This window comes from Lepisma saccharinum, chromosome 21 (genome assembly GCF_977018435.1).
Source record: "Lepisma saccharinum chromosome 21, izLepSacc3.1, whole genome shotgun sequence".
Classification (NCBI taxonomy): domain Eukaryota; kingdom Metazoa; phylum Arthropoda; class Insecta; order Zygentoma; family Lepismatidae; genus Lepisma; species Lepisma saccharinum.
The window spans coordinates 61918441-61941957 of NC_139249.1; the positions used below are offsets into that span (position 1 = coordinate 61918441).

At 38.8% G+C, this 23517-nt stretch overlaps 1 protein-coding gene and 1 long non-coding RNA gene across 2 annotated transcripts in view; one reads left to right on the plus strand and one right to left on the minus strand.

Moving 5' to 3' along the window:
- The window catches only part of LOC146004346 (uncharacterized), a 145981-nt gene that overhangs the window by 56334 nt on the left and 66130 nt on the right, over positions 1–23517 (minus strand). The gene's annotated exons all lie outside the window — the stretch shown is intronic.
- Positions 1–23517, plus strand: part of LOC146004345 (transferrin-like) — a 148120-nt gene that overhangs the window by 18671 nt on the left and 105932 nt on the right. The window contains exon 2 of the mRNA XM_083143133.1: positions 21090–21192. Within this exon, the coding sequence (XP_082999259.1) occupies positions 21090–21192 (103 nt within the window). The remainder of the gene's footprint in view (positions 1–21089; positions 21193–23517) is intronic.

Sequence of the window (23517 nt, forward strand, 5' to 3'; positions counted from 1 at the left end):
TGTAAATCCTGATGTGCAGGCAATTCTAAATGCACAAAATGGCTCTTATAAGCTCTCCCTCAAATTGTATACACAATATAAGAAGCCAAATGGCACAAAATTTATACAGCCCCACATAACAGAAACTGTACCGGTATATTCAAATGCAAATTCGGACAAAATAATAAGCAGTTTGATGGATCAATTGAAAATCAAACACTCTGAATTTGCGGCAAAAGAGTCCGGATGGAGCCTATGCGGTTCATCACACAAGTTATATATTAATATTTCTGAATTCAGCCCATTAAAAGGTTCTACATATCTGCCATTACCTGCTAATATCAAAAACAAAAGAGCCGTGGTCAATATAGAAAATACCGACCAGAAATGCTTTTTGTGGTGTATATTAGCTGCTCTGTATCCAGTTTCAAGGGATCCTCAGAGAATAAGTTATTACAAACAGCATGAACATCTTTTTGACGATGCAATGGAGGGTTTAGAATATCCAATGTCTATTCAGAATATTGATAAATTTGAAAAAAGGGCCAGGCATATCAATGGCAAGCAATTATCTATTAATGTATTTATTTGTTCCACTGGCAATTGCTTGATAGCACCTCTCAGAATCAGTACACTTGATGATGAATCTGCTATTCCGATTGATCTGCTCTTAATTGAAGGGAATAATACATATCATTACACTCTGATACACAGTCTTGAAGCTTTAGTGAGAAAACAACAAGGCAAATCCAATACAATATTCAAGTTGTGCAGAAGATGTTTAACTGAATTTGATGGTAAAAAAATAATAAATGGGGTTCGGGAAGTGAATGCAGAAATTGCAAAAAATAAGTTAATTGAGCATCTGAAATACTGTGGGAATCATAAACCTGTTCATATGGTGATGCCCAATCCAAGTGAAAATTGCAAATTCAAAAAGTATGAAGCCTCGTTGGAACACCCAGTATATATTGTCTGTGATTTTGAATCGAACGTCAAACCTTTTGCATTCTGCAATCCAGATCCTGAAGAATCTTCAAGTACACCATACCAACAACATGAACCTTCCAGTTTTTGTTATACAGTTATACGGGATGGTGTAGCTAGTGAGCCGTGCTTATACATGGGACCAGATGCCATCAAAGAATTTGCACTTAGAATAGAAAATGAGTGCCGTGACATAGCATCTAACATCTTATTAAAATCAAAGCCCATGTTGCCTTTAACAGAGGAAGAGATTGAAGATTTCAACAATGCAGAAAAATGCCCGGTATGTGATTCTGAATTTTCAGATACAAATATCAAGGTGAAACACCATTCTCATACAGATGGTAAATTCTTAATGGCCCTGTGTAATAGCTGCAATATTCAGATCAAGAGACCAAAATTTGTCCCCATATTTTGCCATGGAGCATCCAATTATGATTTCCATCATCTGATCAGATACGAGGGGTTTGACAAGCAGAATTTAAATATTTTAGCTGAAAATGATGAGAAATATATATCTATTAGCAAGATAATTAAAGTTGATGGTGTTCCTATTCACATAAGATTTCTTGATTCTTACAGAATTCTGTCCGCTAGCCTGGCTACACTGGCAAATCAATTATCTGATGATCAATTCAAAATCACATGTGCATTGTTTCCAAATCAGGACCTGAAATTAATTAGGCGGAAGGGTGTATATCCATATGACTATGTTACAGATTTTTCTAAATTTGATGAGTGTTCTCTGCCTCCACAAGAAGAGTTTTACAGCAAAATCAGAGGATCTGGAATCACTGATGATGATTATTACCATGCTCAGTTGATGTGGAATAATTTAAAATGCCAGACATTTGGTGATTATCACATGGCATATTTGAAACTTGATGTCACTCTCTTAGCTGATATATTGCAGGCATTCAGAAAATCTTCCATGCAAAATTATAAACTGGACCCAATATATTTTTACAGTGCCCCGGGCCTAGCATGGGCCGCAATGTTTTTCAACACTAAAATGCAATTGGATCTGATCCACGATCAAGATACGTATCTGTTTATGGAGAAATGTATAAGAGGGGGGATGGTGCAATGTTCCCAGAGATATGCCAGAGCAAATAACAAGCATATTATGCTGCCTGATTATGATCCAGCACGGCCATCAAATTATATAGTGTATGTAGATGCAAACAGCCTCTATGGTCATGCCATGATGCAAAAACTACCATATGCAGGGCTTGAATGGGTTGAAGATTTCAACATTGAGGATCTTAAGGATTTTGATGACAGTGACTATGGTCTATTCTTAGAGGTTGATCTGAAAATTCCTGATGATTTACACAACACATTTTCTGATCTGCCCCCAATTCCCGAGGTTCAGTGCTCACCTGGCTCTAAACAGAAGAAGCTAATGATGACTCTAGAGCCAAAACAGGATTATGTCATATATTACAAAAACCTCCAGTTCCTGATGAAACATGGTGTTCAAGTGACCAAAGTTGGAAAAGTTTTGAGGTTCAGGCACTCAAGATGGTTGAAGCCATATATTGATACAAACACAGAGCTTCGAACATCTGCAATGAGCCAATTTGATAAGACCTTGTTTAAATTGATGGTGAATTCTGTCTATGGCAAAACTATAGAAAATGTCAGAAAACATACCGATGTTAAAATAATTACTGACCCCAGACGGAGCAAAAAATTGGTTGCAAAGCCTAATTTCAATTACAGAAGAATTTATGATGAGCACATGGCACTTTTCAACATGAAGAAAACAAAGATCAAGTTTGATAAACCTATTTATGTAGGGGCTGCGATATTGGAATTGTCCAAATTACATATGTTAACATTGTATTATGATGTGTTGAAACCTTTTTATGGTGATCGTGTAAAACTGATGTACATGGATACGGATAGTTTTATTCTTGATATTCAAACAGAAGATGTTTATCAAGATATTGCACAGTCTGAATTGTTTCAATACTTTGATACCAGTGAACATACAAAGATTCAACCCCACAACAAAAAGGTGCCTGGCAAGTTAAAAGATGAGACATGTGGTGATGTTATTGTGAAATTTGCTGGGTTAAGTGCCAAGATGTACACTTTTGAGACATGTAGTGGCACTGTTGCCAAAAAGGCCAAGGGTATTGGCAGAGTAACTGTTGAAAAAGATCTTCAATTTGAAGATTATGAAAATTGCCTCAAATCCCAGAATTCAATCAAAACATCAGAATCCAGAATCCAGAGTGTGGATCACTTGCTGACTAGCAATATTGTAAGAAAAGTGGCCCTGGACCCACATGATGATAAGAGATGCATTTTATCATGTGGCATACATACTTTGCCATGGGGGCATTGTGATTTGAAAAATGGGAAACAATGCCCAATTACAGAGCATGATTTGAAATAAATAAACATGCCTATGAACTTATTTGGGTTCAAAAAACAGGCTATTATGGAGCTGCCGACACTACAACCCTCTCCTGATATGCTGTCTAAACTAAGTGGCTTGTTAATTATTCATCTGAACAGCATACTTACAGATGTTGATGATGAAACAGGTAAAACATTGTACATATTTAACAATAATTTAAATCACTACCAATTACCTGTAGGTGGGCAATTGCAATTTATTACAACCCCTGAGGGTGATGTCAAGATTTCAGTAGGGAGAAATATTTATAGAATTAAGCACTCAAACATGATTTCTGGCACTGTATATACTGTTTCTGCTGGTGACTGCTTATATATTGAGGTCCCTGGATCTTATGACAAGCTTATACCCTTTTTTATAGAATTAAGAATCAGATACTCTATAATAAATAACCATTAAAACAAAAATGCCTAATGATATATTTGGCCATACAAGACATGAAGATCACAGTGATGAGATTCTGATGCTTGATGTCAGAGTCAAGAAATTAAGAAGTGATTTACAAGCTTTACAAACCACACTCAATGCCAGTCTTCAACTAGAAATTACAAATTTGCAATCACAATGCATGGACCCTCTTCTTAAAATTGATTCCGAACTCAAACTGCTGCTTCAGAAATATACTGATCTGGCCACATTAGATAATTTTCAAAGTTTAGAAGAAGCTGTAGCAGCTCTTCAAGCCAAATTTAAGACCCAGGCTACCAACTCCGAGCAATTGAAACACCAATTGGAAGAGCAGATAAATAATGTCCAGGCACAGCTTCAAACAATTGTCAAAAGCATAAAATCACAAGAAGATTTTGATCTAGTGATTTCCACTCTAAAAGAACAGATTCAGTCACTCCAAATACCTAATCTGGACCCTCTGAACAATGCCATAGCCGAGGTTAAAGAAAAAATTGAGACACTTGAAAATTTTATGAACAATTTGCCATCTTCTGATGCTTTGAGTGCAATAACTCGGAGTGTTGCAAACATTAAGCTGCAACTTGAAACATATGAAGATTTTGGAAAAATTCAAAGTACCATAATCCATCTTGAGGGTACAATAGCAGCAGTGCAAAGTGATTTGGCAAATGTACAAGAATCTCGCCTGCCCGGGATTGTAGATACTCTTGTTAGTGTCCAGCACCAAATCACAAAGCTTGAAAACCTCAACACTGAATCTGAACTATCTCATTTTCATCATTTGATAGATGATATTCAAACAAAACTTGAAATTTTACAACAATCCACACCCTCTCAGGCAGATATAGCCCTGCTCCAAAATGCTATGCAAAATGTGGCTGATGCTTCTGAATTAAACAATGTGAAATTGGCACTTGAATTTTTGCAAAATACAGTATCAAATCTTCCCACATCACAGGAACTTAAAAATATTAAGAGAGCTGTGAATAGGATATTGAAATCAGAAGATATCAAGAATATCCAGACAGAGATCAAACATCTCACTCAGACAGTGGCCACTCTTCCAACCAATCAACATATTAATGAACTGCATGCCCTGTTTGAGGATATCAGAAGACAGGTCCATGATCTTACTGCTCAAAATTCAAAATTGGCAGTTGTTGAAAATTTGCAACAAATTGTAGCTAATATCAAGCAGCAGCTAGGGACCATGGAATCCAATCAAGCAAATGCTCTGTCTGTTTTTGCCACCCAGCTTCAAGAGATTGTGCAACAATACAAGAAACTTGTTGTAGACATAAAAATCAAGCCAGGCCATGATGATGTTGTTAGGACCATCAATGAGCACCTTGAATCTGTAACAAGCAGATTGCTTACAGCAGAAAAGGAAATAACAGGCATAATCGAGAATCCAAAACATACAGTAATTCTTGAATTGTACAGCATCCCCAACAAAGAATATGATTCTCCATTTACACCAGGTAGCAAAATATATATGCTGTCCCCTGCACAATTTTATTACCAGTTTTTTGTTGGGGGCACACTGAGACCAATCAAGATCAAATATTGGCTTCAACCACAGGCACACCACTACCCTACCTTATCAATAACAAATGCTGACAACAAACCAAAAATCACCAGTGTAGAGTTAGAGGATTTTACAGACCCCAATACATTAGAAACAGCCTATGTTGAAGATGATGGATCTCTGGAATTTAAAATACAAATAGGGGACAAATTATATTTAGAAAATCCTGCAGTATCAGCTGCTGAACACCCCATAGTTGCAATATTCTTGTTTTCATACCATGTCTAGACAAATTATTGTTGATGAATTACACAGACAAGCCAGGCATAATTTTAAGAGACTCCCAGTAGTCACAAAGGGCATAGATGATTTATGGCAGAGCGACTTGATTGAGTTGTCAAGTGGACAGTTGAAAAACTTAGACAAAATCAACAAGAGCTACAAGTATCTACTCACTGTAATAGATACATTTTCAAAATTTGCCTGGGCTGTGCCACTCAAATCCAAGACTGGAAAATGTGTTACAGAAGCCTTCAGTACAATCATCAATCAGAGTGGAAGATCACCGCGCTATTTGCAAACAGATAATGGCAAAGAATTTTATAATTCAGTGTTTCAACAATTTATTAAAAGCCAGTCAATAAAACATTACTCGAGTTACAGTGATCTCAAAGCCTCAATTGTAGAGAGATTCAACAGAACCTTAAAAAATCTTATGTATAAGCAATTTACCCTGCAAGGTAATTATAAATGGATTAATATTCTTCCAGAACTTCTACATAAATATAACAACTCGGTCCATTCCACAATCAACATGAAACCCTCTGAAGTAACTTCATCTGATGAGCAAAAATTGATCAGGACTGTTTATTATCCTAGATACCAGCCAACAACAAGAAGGGCCAAATACAGGGTGGGTGATCAAGTAAGAATCAGCAAATATAAGCACTTATTCAAAAGAGGCTTTACAAGAAACTGGAGCACCGAATTATTTAGAGTGGTTCAAGTTAAACCCGGGACCCTTAACACATATATAATAAAAGATCACCGAGGAGAAATTCTCAAAGGCAGATTCTATGAACAAGAACTCAGCAAAACTAAACAGCCTGACACATATCTCATAGAAAAAATCATCCGCAGAAAAGGCAACAAGTTACTTGTCAAATGGCTGGGTCATCCGGAAAACAGCTGGATCGATGCAGACAAAGTGATAATATGAGCACCTGGGATGTTATAAAAAGGCTGCCAGAACCTGAACAGCAGAATAAGAGAAATGGCAACTTGCTGCCTGATAATATTAGGTGTCTTATTGTTGGGCCATCAGCTTGTGGTAAAACTACACTAATAGTTGATAATTTTTTATTGGCACCCAACTGGTTAGACTGGAAAAACAGGCACTTGTATGTCTTCTCTAAGAGCTTGGAACAATTAAAATATCAGCAGCTGATGAAGCTATATGATGGATTGGATATAGCCACTTTTGAATCAGATGTTAAGCCACTTCATGAATGTCTCGATAATTCTGTTGTTGTGTTTGATGACATTATACTGGATAATCAAAACAAGGTTAAAAATTTCTTTACACAGGGGCGGCACAAAAACATTGATTGCTTCTACCTGGCACAGACTTTTTCTAAAATACCGAAGCAGCTGATCCGAGACAACAGCAATTTTATATGTGTGTTTCATCAAGATCATACCAACCTCAAACACATACATGATGAATATGTAGGTGGGGACTTGAGCTACAATGATTTTTCTAAATTTTGCAGCAAGTGCTGGAACCAGGACAGTTATGGGTTTGTCACAATTGATATGACAAGAACACCCAGTAGCGGCAAATACAGAAATAAAATCAACGATTTTCTAGACGTTGAAACATATATAAATAACCATGAAAAGGCCAATCATTGATGATCTTAAGTTAAGAGATTATCTTGTAAAAAGATTCAAGGGATGGAAATCAGAGAACCGAGGAATTTATGAAAAACACAAACAAACAGAACAGCCTGTAATTGATGCTATTAATAATTTAGGTAAGAATATCAAAACTGTTACAGAGCAAAATCAAGATTTGATCACAGAGCTCGTACCTGTAGCTGCAAGGAACACATTAGATTATCCATTCACCCCACTTTCCAGTATTCATACACCTAGTCCTGTTGCTCCTAGAAGAATTGAAGCTACTCAGGATCCTATTGAATTGGGTCTTCTTGCTCAAAAATATTTAACCACACCTAAAGACAACAAAGATGAGGTTTTTGGCTTATATGCTGACACAGAGCTTGATGGTAGCATCATTCATAGAATTGGCAATTTCAGAGTAACATTTATGGGAGATGATCTAATTGTATATTCAGAATCTCGTCTCGGAGAAAAAGGTGGTTTTGTTAAGTATCCCGGCACACCTGGATTGTGGGAACTGATGACTAGGAAAAGGCCTGGCAGCTATACAGATCAAGATTATGAGTATTACAAAGAAATATTAATAAAATCAGATGCTCTATACCAGAACAATGATCCCACACAAAAAAGAGTCAAGTCGAGCAGTGGAGCAAAATACAATAATTTAATCAAGCCCATATGGTCACAGATCAAGACTGGCAGTGGAATCAAACAATACAACACCCTGCCTAAAGAATTTGTCTGGGTTGATGATGTCAGGAAACTTGTAGATAGGTTGCTGGTGATAGCTGGGGAGGAAAATGCTGGGAACCACAATTTTTACAATGAAAAGGTTGGAATTATGGACATGATAAGCACAAAATTGTCTAATTTTATAGTGAATGACCCTAAGGGGATTGGATATCTCATAAAAATTATTAATACTCTACCACCTAAATTTTGGAATATTTCTGAGGGTCGGGGCTTGGTTAATGACATTATAAACAAGTTGCCATTTGAACTACACATTCCAGGCTATCAGTATTGTGGTCCAGGCACAAAATTGGAGAATAGATTAAACAGAGGGGATCCTGGTGTAAATCCCCTAGATGCTGCTTGTAGAGACCATGACATAGCATACAACACACATACTGATCTTGACAAGAGACATGTTGCAGACAAGAAATTAGAAGAGGCTGCATTTGGTAGATTTGTAAGCAAAGATGCTTCTTTAAGTGAGAGAATATCAGCATTGGGAACCACCATAGCTATGAGCACCAAACAAAAACTGGGGTGGGGGCTGTGAATATGTATATAATAAACCTACAATGAAGGCCAAGGGTGTTATGTATCAAATACCTTATGCAGGTCTCAAATCTCTTAAAACTATTGACAGTCTTTTAACCAAAAAGCAGCGCAAGAAAAAAAGCTCTTGTATTGCCAAGGGCCATGGTATGAAATTGTTGCTTAGTACCCCCCAATTAAAAAAATTACAACAATCAAGAAAAAAATCACATGTGGGGGGATTCATATTTACTATCCCTGCCATCTTAGCAGCACTTGGGGCTGTTGGGAGCTTGGCTGGGGGATCAGCTGCCATAGCAAAAACAGTAATAGATGCCAAGAAAAATAGGGCAGAATTAGATGAGCAGAAGCGCCATAACCTGACAATGGAGAAAAAAGGCAAAGGTGTTAAGAGAGCCATGAATAAGTTTAAAAAAAACAAGAGCCGCTTACAAACCAAGATATTGAAGCTTTAATCAAGCCACTGGGCATCAAAAATTTTAGAGGTGTGTACATGTCTGATTCTTTACCAGAACAACCACTCAACAAAGAGTGTGGCATTGTTAATTTGGATAAGTACAAAAATCAGGGCACTCACTGGATTTGTTATCTTAAATATTTAAACAATGAGGCATTTGTGTTTGATTCATTTGGAGGTGTTCCTCCTGAAAATTTAATAAAATATCTAAAATCAGCTAATCTTTATTACAATAATGCCCGTGTTCAGAACTTCAAAGATGTTAATTGCGGACATTTGTGTTTATCTGTTCTTAGATATATGTCTCAAATAAATAAACCATCAATTGAAAATTTTCAAAAAGCCTTGTGGTATTTAAAACATCATGGGGGTATTCCATCTCACCAGCCAAAATTCAATATTGAAACTCAAATTGCATGATGACATAGTGTATCCCAAAACAATAGCTCTCAGAGCATTTTATGGCATGTACCTAATCCCTAATATTACACACCACAACAACACAATTGCAGTTGGTGATCAAAAAATTGTCATCACTCCAGGGCAATATAATCTGTCCACTCTAAATGCTCAATTACCCAGAGGTATAGTGTTAAGTCAAAATTCTGTCACTCACAGAGTAGAGATTGTATCTGCTACAGAGACAGTGGATCTGGGTACTATAGGAGAGCTGTTAGGCTTTGAGAACAACACAAAACTTGAAGCAGGCATCAAACACACTGCTATGAATATACCTAAATTCTTAGCCATAGAGACTCTGAATATTCACTGTAATGTGGCGGAGGGTATGATCACCAAATCAAATGGCATAGGCACTCACAAACAAACCGGCATCATTGCAACATTCAAACCTAATTCCGAATTCATGGAGCCAATCATCTACAATCCATCCCCAACATTATATTTTCCTGTGTGTCATAATAGAATAGATTACATTGAATTGATGGTCACTAATGAAAAAGAAGAATTAGTTGATTTTGCTGGAGCCACAACAACTGCTATCATAGAGATTAACATTTAAATAAAAATACATACAATGGAAAATATTGAGAGTTATGAGCTACAATCATTCCCCCCAAACAGGAGGACATTTGCAAATTTAAATCAACCCAACACAGAGATTGAGGTTGATCTTGATGTAGGGGATGGATTTATACACCCCCACAGAGCAGATCTATACATCAAATTTGATGTTGTAAAGCTCGATGGAACAGATTATCCGGCAAATTCAAATATAAGATTGGTCGATAATTTTGTACCACATCTGTTCTCTGAAATTGAGATCAGAAAGCATGGCGTTGTTATAAACAGAGTGGATTATCCCGGTATTACCTCCACAGCTTTGGCCACTCTAAAATTATCCAAGACCGAAGCTTCTTACTACAGAATCGGTGGATTTGAGGCTGGTGATAAAATATTAACCAAGAGCCACACAGTGCTGTTCCCCATGCGCCTATTGCCAGGATTCTTCTCAGATTACAAAGATATTATGTGGAAGGGCGGGTTAAGAATTACATTTAGAAGAGCTGCCAATGATAACAATGCTTTGATGAGGTACAGCACATTAAACCCTACAGGAGAAGCTCTGCCTAATACCTTACCAGATGCAGGAAAATGCATTATTCAGACTATGGAGTTAAGAATCCCAGTTGTTGAATATGAGGCCAGTTATGCTCTTAAATACAAAGCTGATATAATAAAAAATCCACAGATTCCTCTGCAATTTTACACATATCAATGTGTACAGAAGCCTGCATCTGGGTCTTATTATGAGTTTGATGCTACAAATTCATTCTCCAGCATACAATACGACATGCCTGATTTTGTAGTGGTACTGTTTCAGACTGGAAGACACAACAATCAGGAAAAAAATTCAAGTAAATTTGATAACTGCAACATCAAGAACATATATCTTAAAAATGGCAGAAATGAGGTATTTCCTAGAGAAAATTACAATTTAGACATGTCCAAGGATGATTTCCTTAAATTATATGAGGCATTTTCGGCATTCAAACGTGTCACTACTGGCAGTACTGATATGTATTACTCACCAGATGAATTCAAAACACAGAGACCCATGTTTGTAATCAACACTTCAAAAAGGAAACAAGTTGTGGTTAATGACAGGACAAACATTAAAATTATCTGTGAATTCCAGGAGACATTACCAGATGACACCATTTGTAGTGTCATTCTCATAGGTGAAAAATCATACGTTTATGATGTAAGAAATGAGAGAGTCACGGAGCAATTCTAGAAGAATTACATTGTTTTAATATTAGTGAACCTGGTATCCAATTAAACTTAAACCATGTATGTGTGTGGGTAGGTGTGTAGCCTAGTTTTAAGTGTAGCCTCAAGAGGGGCATATTTTTGACAAGTTTATGGACAACAATCTCTCAGAAGTGCCTTTTGTAAGTGTAGACAAATCAATCTGAGGGGGGTCATACTTTCTCAGGAAATTCCCGAGGGCATTTTTACAAAAATCTTGGATTAGACAAGATTCCACACTTGAGCAAAAAGCTCATATGGACATGTTGAGCCTGTTTTAAGTGTAGCCAAATCTGTTTGAGGGGGGTTCGTACTTTCTCGCGTTTATCCTATATACTTTTATACTACTGACACTTCCACCAATCCACCTACTCCAGACGAACTGATCCATCCCCACACCGCCACGGATATCCTGCCACTCCTAGCATGGGTAGAAATGTTCTCGGGGCGGTAGCGAGTTTTGTTGCGCCTCCAAACATAAACCTGACCATTTTCGTCAGACGAAAATACTTTTTTGTCGCTCAAAATTACGTTCTGCCAAAATTCTTGAGGAGCTGGTAAATATTGTAAAGAAAACTGATCCGTGCTTCGTGATGGAAATGCGTCATTGCTTCATTCTTTGCCGCTCGACGGTGCCGAACTGTTGCAGCATGGCACTCCAGTTTCAACTCTTGGCGAATCTTCGTTGTAGCCATGAAGGGATTGCCCTCGCTCATCTCAATAATGCCTGCATCCTTTTCCCTGGTTGCCTTCCACGGCCGGCCTTTGTTGGGTCTTCACTTCATTCCTTGGTCACCTTCTTCCTCGTAACACCGAATCCAACGCCTGACGCATGAATCGTCCACACCAAGGGTCGTAGCAATCTGTAGTGCAGCAGATCCGCCGCACAAGAACATGCGGACTATCTTCTCTCTTGTAAGTTCCGAAAGTAAGGCATGATGAAATGATATCGTAAAGGAACATTCGGACCGAAGGGACATGCTGCACGTGGCACATGCCTCTTGAAAACACCTTATCATTGGTGCATGTAGAGTTTCACGCCCATTCCGGTGCAGAAAGTTTCATTTTATTGGTTCCGTTGCAAGTGGCATGCTCAAGGCATAGATACGAGTAAAACTGCTGCAGGATCTTGAACGAAGCACCCACCGGGGCTCGAATTAAAGCCAAAGCGTGGTGGCAAAAGGCAACCGTGAAGTTACTGCATCTGAGATTTACGTCAAGCAGGGCCTGCGTGGTGTGTGCAAAGAAACTCACGCTTGCTTTAGGAAATAAGGATACTATTGAATCAATGCAATATAAAAAAGTATATACCGTAAAATATACATTATTATTGACTCATGCATTCCCTGAAAAAAATGCATTGTTTTCTCGCACATTTCTGCCCGCAATGAATATAAATGTATAATCTATTAAATTAATTGAATTGAATTGAATTGTTGTTTTTTTAAGTCCACTTTATGCACAGAAAGACTAATTGGGACTGGACCTACAGTTTATAGTGGGTTCCGAACCACTATGTTCCTCCACCGGGTATCGAACCCGGGACCCCTTGATTAAAGGTGACGACTCTACGATTGCGCCATAGGGGAGGCCCTAGTCCTCTTACGGAGATAATTCGTTCGGAGCAATAGAAATGCCCTATCAAAACAATTGGGGAATATTATTTTCAATGTGGATATTCTTCGGAAAATATGTTTCTAACAACAGTTTACCTAAATAGTGGGGACTTGGGGTGAGAGAGAGGGAAGGAGTTGGAAGAGAGAGAGGAAAAGCACACAATTTTCTGTTCAGTGCGAACCTTTGGGATTGCTTTTTTCTAGCGCACCAAAAACACAATACGTATAACCCAAATACAACCCAAACCTTCAATGGCAAAATTGTGAGTCAATCACTCAACTGGAATAAAAAGTACGGATTTAAATCTAGGCCAGAAGATAGTTATTGCGCTACCATGTGCCAAAGAAATCCACTTTGCCCGCGAGAATTGTCATGCCTGAGTGATATGTAGTTTACGTTAGTTGTGAGAGTTGCTTCAATTCCATTGCCTGCCAAGAATAATGATAGCGCTGAAAGCATAAAATACAGAAATGTGCATGTTTGGCGAGCTATGAGAAAAGCAGATCCTTGTGTTTTCTTTTCAAAATTTACTAATTTTATGTCAATTTTTACATATAGCCAATGGCGACAGAGGATGAATGATGCTTCAGGGAAATTGATGAAGATTGAAGAAACAACGAAAAAGAAAAACTCATTATCAGAGGCTAGGACCCAAGAACCCTGGCTACGCAGCATGTTATGATATTTAAATATATCACGGATTGCTGCTAAATCCATTCCTAGATATTTGTAATGAATGAACCCCCGCCCCCGCTACGAGAAAAAGAAAGACTATAGGATGTGAAACATTCACAATGTAATTGCATTGCTTTACATCGCTCTTGGCTGTATTCCAAATGTAGTAAGAGATCAGCGATAAGTTAGATTTTTTTTGTGGCAAGGTATAAGTGTATTTGAGCGCAAGGGCTACCTATTGCATCATTTATAAAGAGTTAACTTCGTCGTTACACTAGCACCAGGCACAAATGCATCAATTTCTATTTCGGTTATTTTACATCACTCTTCTGCCTCTTGAGTTAATCGCGATAATACGGATGAATTATCAATTTATAAAATTGTGGCGGGACAAAATCAGTGATACATTCATGCCTGACCAGAGTTCGAATCTGGAACATATGACCTCGCTTCGCTAGAAAGGCTGGCAGAAATGTATCGGAAAAGTGTAGGAGCACCAAGAACCGGTTTCACCCAGCACAGACAATGAAATCATTTACAGCGACTCGCTGTGGCAGTGTTGCTCGTCACCCCCTCCCCCTCACTCGCAGATAGAATAGCCTTCTCAGCACGCACCTGCTGATGGAAGAGTGGAACCACAAGCAAAACAACCTGCGCAGACCCACGACTCCTGTGCACCGTACTCCCGCGAGGAGGGGCGGGGGAGAGTGGACCATGCTTCCTTATGGCCCGAACTGAAGGGAAGAAGGGAGATCTGCGCGGGTACTTTTCGTCCCAAGGATTTTTTTCGTTTTGGTCGATCTATACTTTTCGTTTCAGGCATATTCCGACTGGAAGGTTTCTGGCACCCCTCCGCCCCCTCCCCTTCCCAGCATGGTTAATAAATGAGACCCTTGCACTTTCAAAACCCTTATCGCAAGAAAAAGCTGGCATCAATTTTACACCACCATACAATAAGATTTACACGGGAAACATTTCCCAACATATTTTCTTGATTCGGACTAAGGGCAAATTAAAAATAATCAAAGAATTAAATTACTGAAAATATGGAAAAGCGCGATACCAAAATCTGTAATGAGTGCGAAGGGAAAATCGAGAAAAGGAAAAAAAAATTAAGTATAAAAGTATTCGAATAACCAGATTAAGAGAGAAAGTTATCACTGCTCGAACAATGCAAATGAAAAAAAAAACGGGAATACGAATTGAAATATACGACAATCGGAAGTAGGCTGAAGGAAGCAAATTGTAATAAACGTTTGGTTTGGTTTGAGTTGGTGTTTTAAGTCCACTTTATGCACAGTAAGGCTAATCGGGACTGGACCTACGGTTTAAAGTGGGATCCGAACCACTGTGCCATGTGCCTCCACCGGGTATCGAACTCGGGACCCCTTGACTACAAGGCGGCGACGCTACCACTGCGCCATCGGGGAGGCCTGTAATAAACGTGGAAAGAAAACATAATGAAAGGAGCGCTGGTTCGATTCGCGACGGAAGCTCATATTTGTTGTTCGAATCCCACTCTACACTGTATGTCCAGATGCATTTACACTTAAAACAAACTTCGTGGAACTTTTTCCAAATCAGATGTCGCCAAAAATTTAAAAACAAAAAGAATAACTCTGAAGGAAAAATGCCGAAAGCGTTATTGCAAAATGAAAAAAAAAATCTTCACATATTCGTTCGGAAGTGGTAAAAGAATAATAAAAAACTCAAGCATAAATGTTAATAACACTTGTTATTATTACCAGAGACATTCTCAAAATAAACTTCTTGTCCGTTAAAATCAAATCAAGAGGAAAGCAAGATCTCCACCCGGTCGCGTGAATCTGTGGCTAGATTCAAGAGTTGGAAACACTACGCTTCTCGCGAGCTGATATTCCTGGCGAAACTAGATGATATAAAATTCCGGGTTGCATAACCGTAAGGGGGGGCGTTTCATTCGATTTTGAGTGTACGGATAAGTCAAACGCAACGTACAGCGCAGCAAACGAAGTTCTCAACCGCGAAAGCACACACAAACAAGCTATGTACCAGTTTCACCCTCCATCCCTTTTGAAACGTACACAACCACAATGCGCTAGCCGATTGCACTGAGTCACCTGCAAGGAACACGGAATACGGCACAAAACGAAGCTGTCTGTTGTATGGGGGAGGTGGGTCGGACAAATCCGCAAAGCAGAAAAACTGATTGCTTGAAACCATTCGTAACCCATTCAACACATAACATTCAAACTCTTATATCTAAGAGTCACAATACAAAATAGTACATCTCAATACAGAAATACTATTTACGTAATTCATATTTCAACTTACATCACATGAACAATTTACGTACTATAGCTCTTACGTACTATTGAGCCAAAACAGCATTCTTGTATTGTTTTACCAATGTTTAATGTGCATGATTGATTGATTGATTTAGTTCATTTTACTTCTCTTCCTTGTCGCTTTTGGCTAATCGCGAAGATGGGGATGATCGATGTTATGATTAAATTGATTAACGATACACATAAAGATTGTACACTCGCCTCACTTAGTACTCCTGCAGTTTGTTTCTTTATACAGCATATTTGCAGAAGATACAATTCAACATACAAGTGTATAAAACAAACTTATTACTAACTTCGTTGACCCTGTACAAGCCCATGCCGGGTTTTGAACCACCCCACGGATTCCTGACGTCGTAAGGTGCTGTGCTGTAGAGCGACCACAAACAAAAAAGCTTTGACCAAAAGTCCCCGCGCACCTCCCCCTTCACCCGTTCGACTAGGGCAATAAGGAAGCATGATGCACTCTGTCCCTCCCCTCCAAGCGGGGGCGATCATACAGACAATCAACTAGAGTACGTGGAAACAGGACTGCAGGCTCTTTCCATGTGATTCGACTATAACCACTCCGTCACGGAAGTCGGCTTTAATGTATTGCACATTTCCATTATTCATAGTTGCATTACAAAATTCGTGTAAAAAAAGCAACCTCCTAACCGGATCGGAGCGTGCTGCCAAAAGTACCACGCTCCGGAGCGAAGTGCTGTTGTCTCACGCTGCGCTCCGGATCGGAGCGTGCGTCTAAAATATTTGAACCACTCCGCTCCAGAGCGGAGCGTGTCTCTCAAGAAGTCGAACCACTCCGCTCCGGATCGGAGCGAGGAGCGGAGTAGAACTGACGCTTCGGAGTCGCTCCGGAGTGCTCCTTTAGTACGCTCCACACTTCGCTCCGAAACCCTGACAGGAACTGCTGCAGGGTTCAAACCTGAAATGACGATGGATTCACCACCATAGGAGACTACTTGGACCATAAGAAGATCGAGTACGCCTATGGCTCCTCAACTGCAGAGAAGCTTAAGGTCGTAGTTCGACAACTTCCAGTGGAGTTATCCATGGAGAAGATTCGACAGCTGCTGACGGAGCAGCTCAAAATTCCGGTATACACTGTCGGACGCCTCACCGCTAAAGCCCGACACCACCAGCAGGACGAGAAAATGGGATCAGACGTCGACCGACACACCACCGACAAGAAGACCACTGCCTCTGGTATTGGTCACACTGCCCAGAGGCCCAGATTCTCAACGGACAGTACAACGTCGTAATAAAGAAGTACCACTCTCAAAAGATATTGCAATGCCAAGCGTGCCATTGTCATGTTCGACCCCGGCGCGTTAAATGTGCCGGACAACATCATTTCTCCGACTGCCAAATAAGGACCCGTCAATACTTTCGAAGTGCGCCAACTGCAGCCAACACCATTATTCCAGCTATAGAGGTTATCCTCTATTTAAGTCTGTAAAAAAAGTGCTCAACACACGACTCCACGACGCCAACTTTCCAGGCCCATTCGACGAGTCACCGACTCAGCTTTACCCAACAAGGTACACGACCGATGTTCTCACGACGTTGGTCGTACTTCTACAAGGACTGCGGCAAATACAGAAGACGTCGGCCCTCGACGAACGGCAGCAACTCATTGCGAACTTAGCCGCCAGATTTTAATTGTTTTCTTCTATGTATTTGTGTTCGTAATTATCTAGGGAAGAACACAGATCTTTCGTCCCTGCGACAGTTGCGGGAGGGATTATGTAAATTATGTAACGCCACAAAAGTAAATCATGTAAAATTTATGTAGATAATGAGATTTCAGCAAAATAAATAAATGAAGCTGATAAAAACCCGCCCTGACAACGGAACAAAAGAAATAACATTTTTTACATTCCCTGATGATGAGAGCAATGTATGTGCTCGAAACATTGGAAGCTAACGCCGATTTAAACTGGCTGGTAACCTGAGAACAGCACTAAAGCTACAATTCCATTTTAAATGATGGCACTTTCCATGATTTACTCCCCGAGCCCTTCAAATGGCACAAAAATAACTCTTCTGTATGTCAACTAGCCAATTTTTGAATTTTTGGCAACGGTAGGTGCAAAATTTTACATGACGATATGCGTTCATTAACTTCACGGAAATAAGTCCACTTCTTTACTCCAAACGTCTCCAACAAAATTCAGCTCAGTATCTCTCAATTTACATCATACGCAACGCGTATAACATGAGGAAAATTGGGCTTCCGTCCACCAACTTGAAATGTGGTGATCGATTTCATTCAAATGCAACAACACCAGGTCAGTCCTCAAAAGTTTCAGCTTAAATGTATAGTTTTATTGTAGGTATCGTCACAAAAGTAGAATTTGATCACTTTGACCTTCCCAAGTCTCACCTAAACTACTGACTTTGCAAAGGAAAATTATTGAGATTCTGAAGACGGTGCAATCCAGCAATTATGAATCTTATCTCATATTAAAGATAATTATGTTTGTAATAATTTTCGTACATGTGATACGCTGTATACGAAAGATATAAGACAAAATATTAGCTATTGCATGGAAGCAATATTGGAAAATTCACCATATTGCACATACATCAATTTCCAGATTAGTACTTTTCCCCATTGTTTTCCGAAGAAAGTTGCTATCAGATATTTCTAGATTCGAGCCAAGTTTTCTTCCGTCACGGAATTCATCTTTCTGGCGCTGTTGCCGTGTTTTACTTCGGCGACAGGACTTCTCTTGTATACTGCTAGGGACATTTTGACCACAGCATGATGGACAGGTTTTCCACAACGTACAAAAGGATGTAGAAAGTCTTCGGAAATGAATGAGAAGTTAACTTGGAGTAGTTGTTCTCTTGTATTTTTGCTGATGGAATTTTCTTCGGATAACTAAGGCATTACTTTTTCAGACCTTGCAGACAAATATCAGAATTCGCTGTATTTTCCGTTCGTATGTACGTGAATTATCCACAGTCATAATCTAAGTTGTCCTTGGCATTGAGGCGTCATTTGGTTCCTAATGCATTAAACATGGACACCAAATTGTACCTTGCTCGTTTGCTGCCGTTAAATAATAACGTATGAATGAAAACCATTTTTTTACTTGGTAGTGTTTAAAAATTATAAAAAATAAATTTCGTTTTGTTCTTGGCCACGATCTGGTATTATACAGTGCGATTCACTCGCTCTCAGCCCCTGAATTTCACTCATAAAAATCGAACTATTGGTCATAATGAAATGAAATTGTTGAGTTGGTGTGTTAAGTTCACTTTATGCACAGTAAGGCTAATCGGGACTGGACCTACAGTTTAAAGTGGAATCCAAACCACTTGTGCCTCCACCGGGTATCGAAACCGGGACCACTTGATTACAAGTCGGCGACGCTACCACTGCACCATCGGGGAGGCCCACCATAATGTAATGAAATTTGCTACGGACATATCTTGGTGTATGAAAAGCATGGTGACGTCACTAAAGTTTCTGACCAAGGCAGTTTATTAAGAAATAAAAACACTTTACATGTAACGTTTCTACCCTCTATCAGGGCCTTCGTCGTACGAAGAACTAAACTAAATTTTAAAAAATCTGATAATCTAGATGTTCTCACTAAGGAAGGGCTTACGGATAAAAATAGTTTCAGTGCTGAAGCCACCATTATGACCTTTAATAAAAAAAAAATAATCAACGGATTGATCTCTGCTAAGGAGCTCGTTTAACTTTAGGATACTTGGAGCCCTTGCTACTTCACTCAGTATAAAAAAAAAAAAAAAAAAAAAAACGAGGATACTAATCCTAGCGCCTTCCCAATGTAATCAAGGGGTCTCGGGTTCGATACCATGTAGAGGCACATATAGCCCAGTCAATGAAGGAAAGAAAAAATCCAATGTCGCGACTATATCTATCAATCCACTAAATTCCATATGTATAGTTTGAATGGTTTCAGAGATATCGAACCATTAAAAATTTCAGTAGTTTGACCCAACAGACGGAGAGATGTGTCAATCAAAATAATTTGTCACGTTAAATTGGAATTTACTAGTTGCTCTTATTAGTAGAAAATCTTAAACGCACGGCCATGAAATTAGGCGGGTGGCAGAAGTTCGCGCTGTTGCCACATCAGAGCACAACCCCGTTTGTTCGGAGGTTTAAGAGAATGAGAGATCTCGTTGTAGAGTTGGTCTTTGTAATCCATGTGATACAAACTGACAGTATTTGCTCGAACGCTCACGGATGACACAAAAGTGCCCCGGAGAAAGAGGTCGGTCTGATCCTCGAACTAGGCAACGCAGCCTGGTTGACGTTGCCACACACTGCGCGGGGAACAGCTACTTTTGTCCCGCTCTCGCTTTGCTTTTCCCATATGTGGCACCAGCGTAATTCTGCCTAGCCGCCTGTTTTCATGGTCGTGCGTGTAGTTCTTCACATTTGTTAGTTTCCGTGCTTACAACAAATCACTTTGACCAGTTGTTATACTTACGTGACCAAAAGGACGGCTATACTGAGTTGTTTATTGTTGAGTTGAACTATTCTTGGTAGGTCTATCAGTTCACAATTTTTTTACAGCTTTTGTAGTGTCTGTGAAACCATAGTTAACGTGGACGGAAGGGTGAACAAACGGACACGGCCATTGAAAGAGGCAAAAGTTTTCAGTTTCTGAAGATTAGCACCATAAATTTGTAATAAAAATGGGGCCACCACACTTATTCAATAGTTAAATATTTTGACTGTTTGACGTCATAATGTTACAGAAAAGTGCTAGAATGGTACTTATCCCATCAGTATAACATTTCTAACTACAGGATCGAGAACATGTAAAATCTCCTAACCAATAAAAGGTCTAGAGTGTTTTTGCCAAATTTATTAGTAGTAAATGTAATTTTGATTTTAAGAAAAAACCCTTACTTTTTATTTGGCAATGTCGTTTCGTTACATGTTAAGGGAAATTCAAATCCTAGTTAAAAAGAAGGAAACAAAGTTTCTGTAACATTGTTCTTCAAGGTAACATAATTTAAGCAGCTAGCCTGGTATGTTACTAAAGGGAGCAGGGGGAGGAGAATTCTGATGACCTAACCTTCTAGATTATTGTGACAAAATATAGAGGTTTATCAATCTCAATATGAACATAATGACGTTACAAAAAATTGTTCCCATATTATCACATTAAAGCTGAGCTTCTTGTAACACTGACATAAAAATTTAACAAACCATTTTTTTTTTAGATTCGATATGCACAGATGAGAAGGACGCCGTGGAGTGCGAACACATGACAGATGCGGTTCATGAATACGATATTAGAATGAGATGCATACTGGTTCGAGATAGGTAAGAAACTTTCCTCATCGTTTAGGTCACATCAGTAACTACACTGTCATGATTGGGACCAAATTTAACATTTGGAATTTACTGTTATATGACTCTTTCAAAAGCCGATCTGTTGCCAAAGTAACACGTTTCCTTCTTCAAGAATTTTCTCTGAGACATATCATTCTTCCCTAATACATGTTTGAAGTTCAATGTTTGTTCATCAGTATACACATATAAACATGTAGGAATTATTTTGATTTAAGAATTTGCAATTGACTGCAAACTCAATTTAGCTTATTAATTATTAAACATGCAATTAATATCCTATTGCTAAGAATCTGCTGTCATACTTGCACATGATCAAGAATGACTGTAAACTTATTTTGTATTCATTGCGTCATATTTTATATTACGTATGTGAGCGATATCACTTTTCATCTTTATATGCAATAAAATCTCGAACTACCATAATGCTAAATCTTCTAGAAAAGTTAAGGAAGAATATCATAAATTGAAACATATGGCGTGGGCATAGATATAGGATGTTCATCCTAAAATAATTTAGTGGTTACTAATTCATTTAGATGGGGAAATACCTTAGAATAAATACCATGCATTATACGAGGGCTAGTCAAAAAAATTGTGAGAATGATTTATTACTTACGAAATACATTAGGCAGCGTCAGGCTCGCAGCTAGGAATTCTTTGTAGGGGGGCGAAGTCAATCCTAGAGGGGGCAATTTTTTAATATATTGTGTCGCATTGACAGATTTGGCAGGGTACACAGAAGCATTTGACCCCTCCCCAAAAAGAGATAAATAACAGAAAAGAGATGATCTTGAAATTGCAACGGACAAAAAGAAACTTCGAGCAACACCAAATAGCAATATTTCGATAACGATCTTTCCAGATTGCCACGATTAATATGTACCAACAGCTTTGGGCCTCTCTGCAGAACTGATTAAGGGAGCCCTTTATAAATCATGCTTCATATGATTCCCGCTAGTTTCTAGTACGCAAGATTTTTACGCACAAAGGAATCTAACGAGAATCCAACAACACCATTGTGTTGTGTTATGCAAGAAAAATCGAATTAATTAAATAATAATGGTTACATATTATCTACACTTTCATGAATTATGTAAAAATTTGTAATACCTTTTTTTGTACTTGCTAAAACTTTAAAACATTTGTCCCTTAGTTCACCACGGACTCTTATTTACTTCAAAGGAGAGACTCTTGGATCGCTACAGACAATGTTTGCCTACTGGATATGTTAACCATTTTGCAAAATATTGTGTGAATTGTATTATAGTTGAAATACATGTTTTGACACCTGACAAACAAATAGGAATCCCGTCTTGGATTACAGTGCCATCTTTAATATTCCATATTAAGATTCATAGAAAGAAATTGTTTTAATAAGGCGCCATGGCATTCGCTTACATTTTTCTTTCATATAGATCGTTTGACTCCCAGGGCCAACTCCCGCCGCCCCATAGCTTGACTCTGAACTTGAACTATAAGAACAGCAGATATTGCGAGCGAAGCGAGCAAGAAAATTTTACGGAATGTACTTTTATTTGTAAAAAAATTGAATTCGAGGGGTGCAATTGCCCCTATGTGCCCCTTTCAAGTCCCCTTGGCCGCCTGGAAGGAAAATGCAAGGAACACGTAAAACCTAATTCCATCATGAGTATCCAATTGTCCTGCTATTCTTAGATTCTCCTAGTCTTGTTTTTTTACTTCAATGTTCGCTTCCCCTAGAATGGACTTCCGTCCAAGGTGGGGGGGGGGGACAATGCCCCCTGTCCCCCCGTGGTTGCAGCACTGTTTATGAGTTTCTCTTCATCAATTTCACGTCATCACTCATTGTTGCGATAAGCTAAAAGTGACAGAAAAGGAACACTAAGTAACAAAAATCAAATATCCACTCCTCTCCTCTACCACATGAATCACTATTACCAAAAGGTAGACTTGGGAAACAAAACTTTAAGCAGTTCCAAGTTCATAGCAACAAGAAAAACATCCGAACACATTAGGCACCTTTAATACAAGACTACTCAAAATGTTACAACTGTTCTGGATACTAAAAATTGAGAAATCATTTCCTGTAGTCTGAATCTGGAAGGGAATTTTTTCCCCCCCAATCCTGATACGACCTTATACGGAAACCCATACACCTTAAATCACAAAATCAATGAGTGTCTTTGTTATGTTACTAGAGTAACACATGATATAATTGTAAAGATTAGGGAGAATGCTAGGTAGGAATGTGTTCTGTATTTTTCACAGGGGTGGGGGAAGCAGGCTCTCAGGGGGGTCAATTGCCCTCCTGCCCCC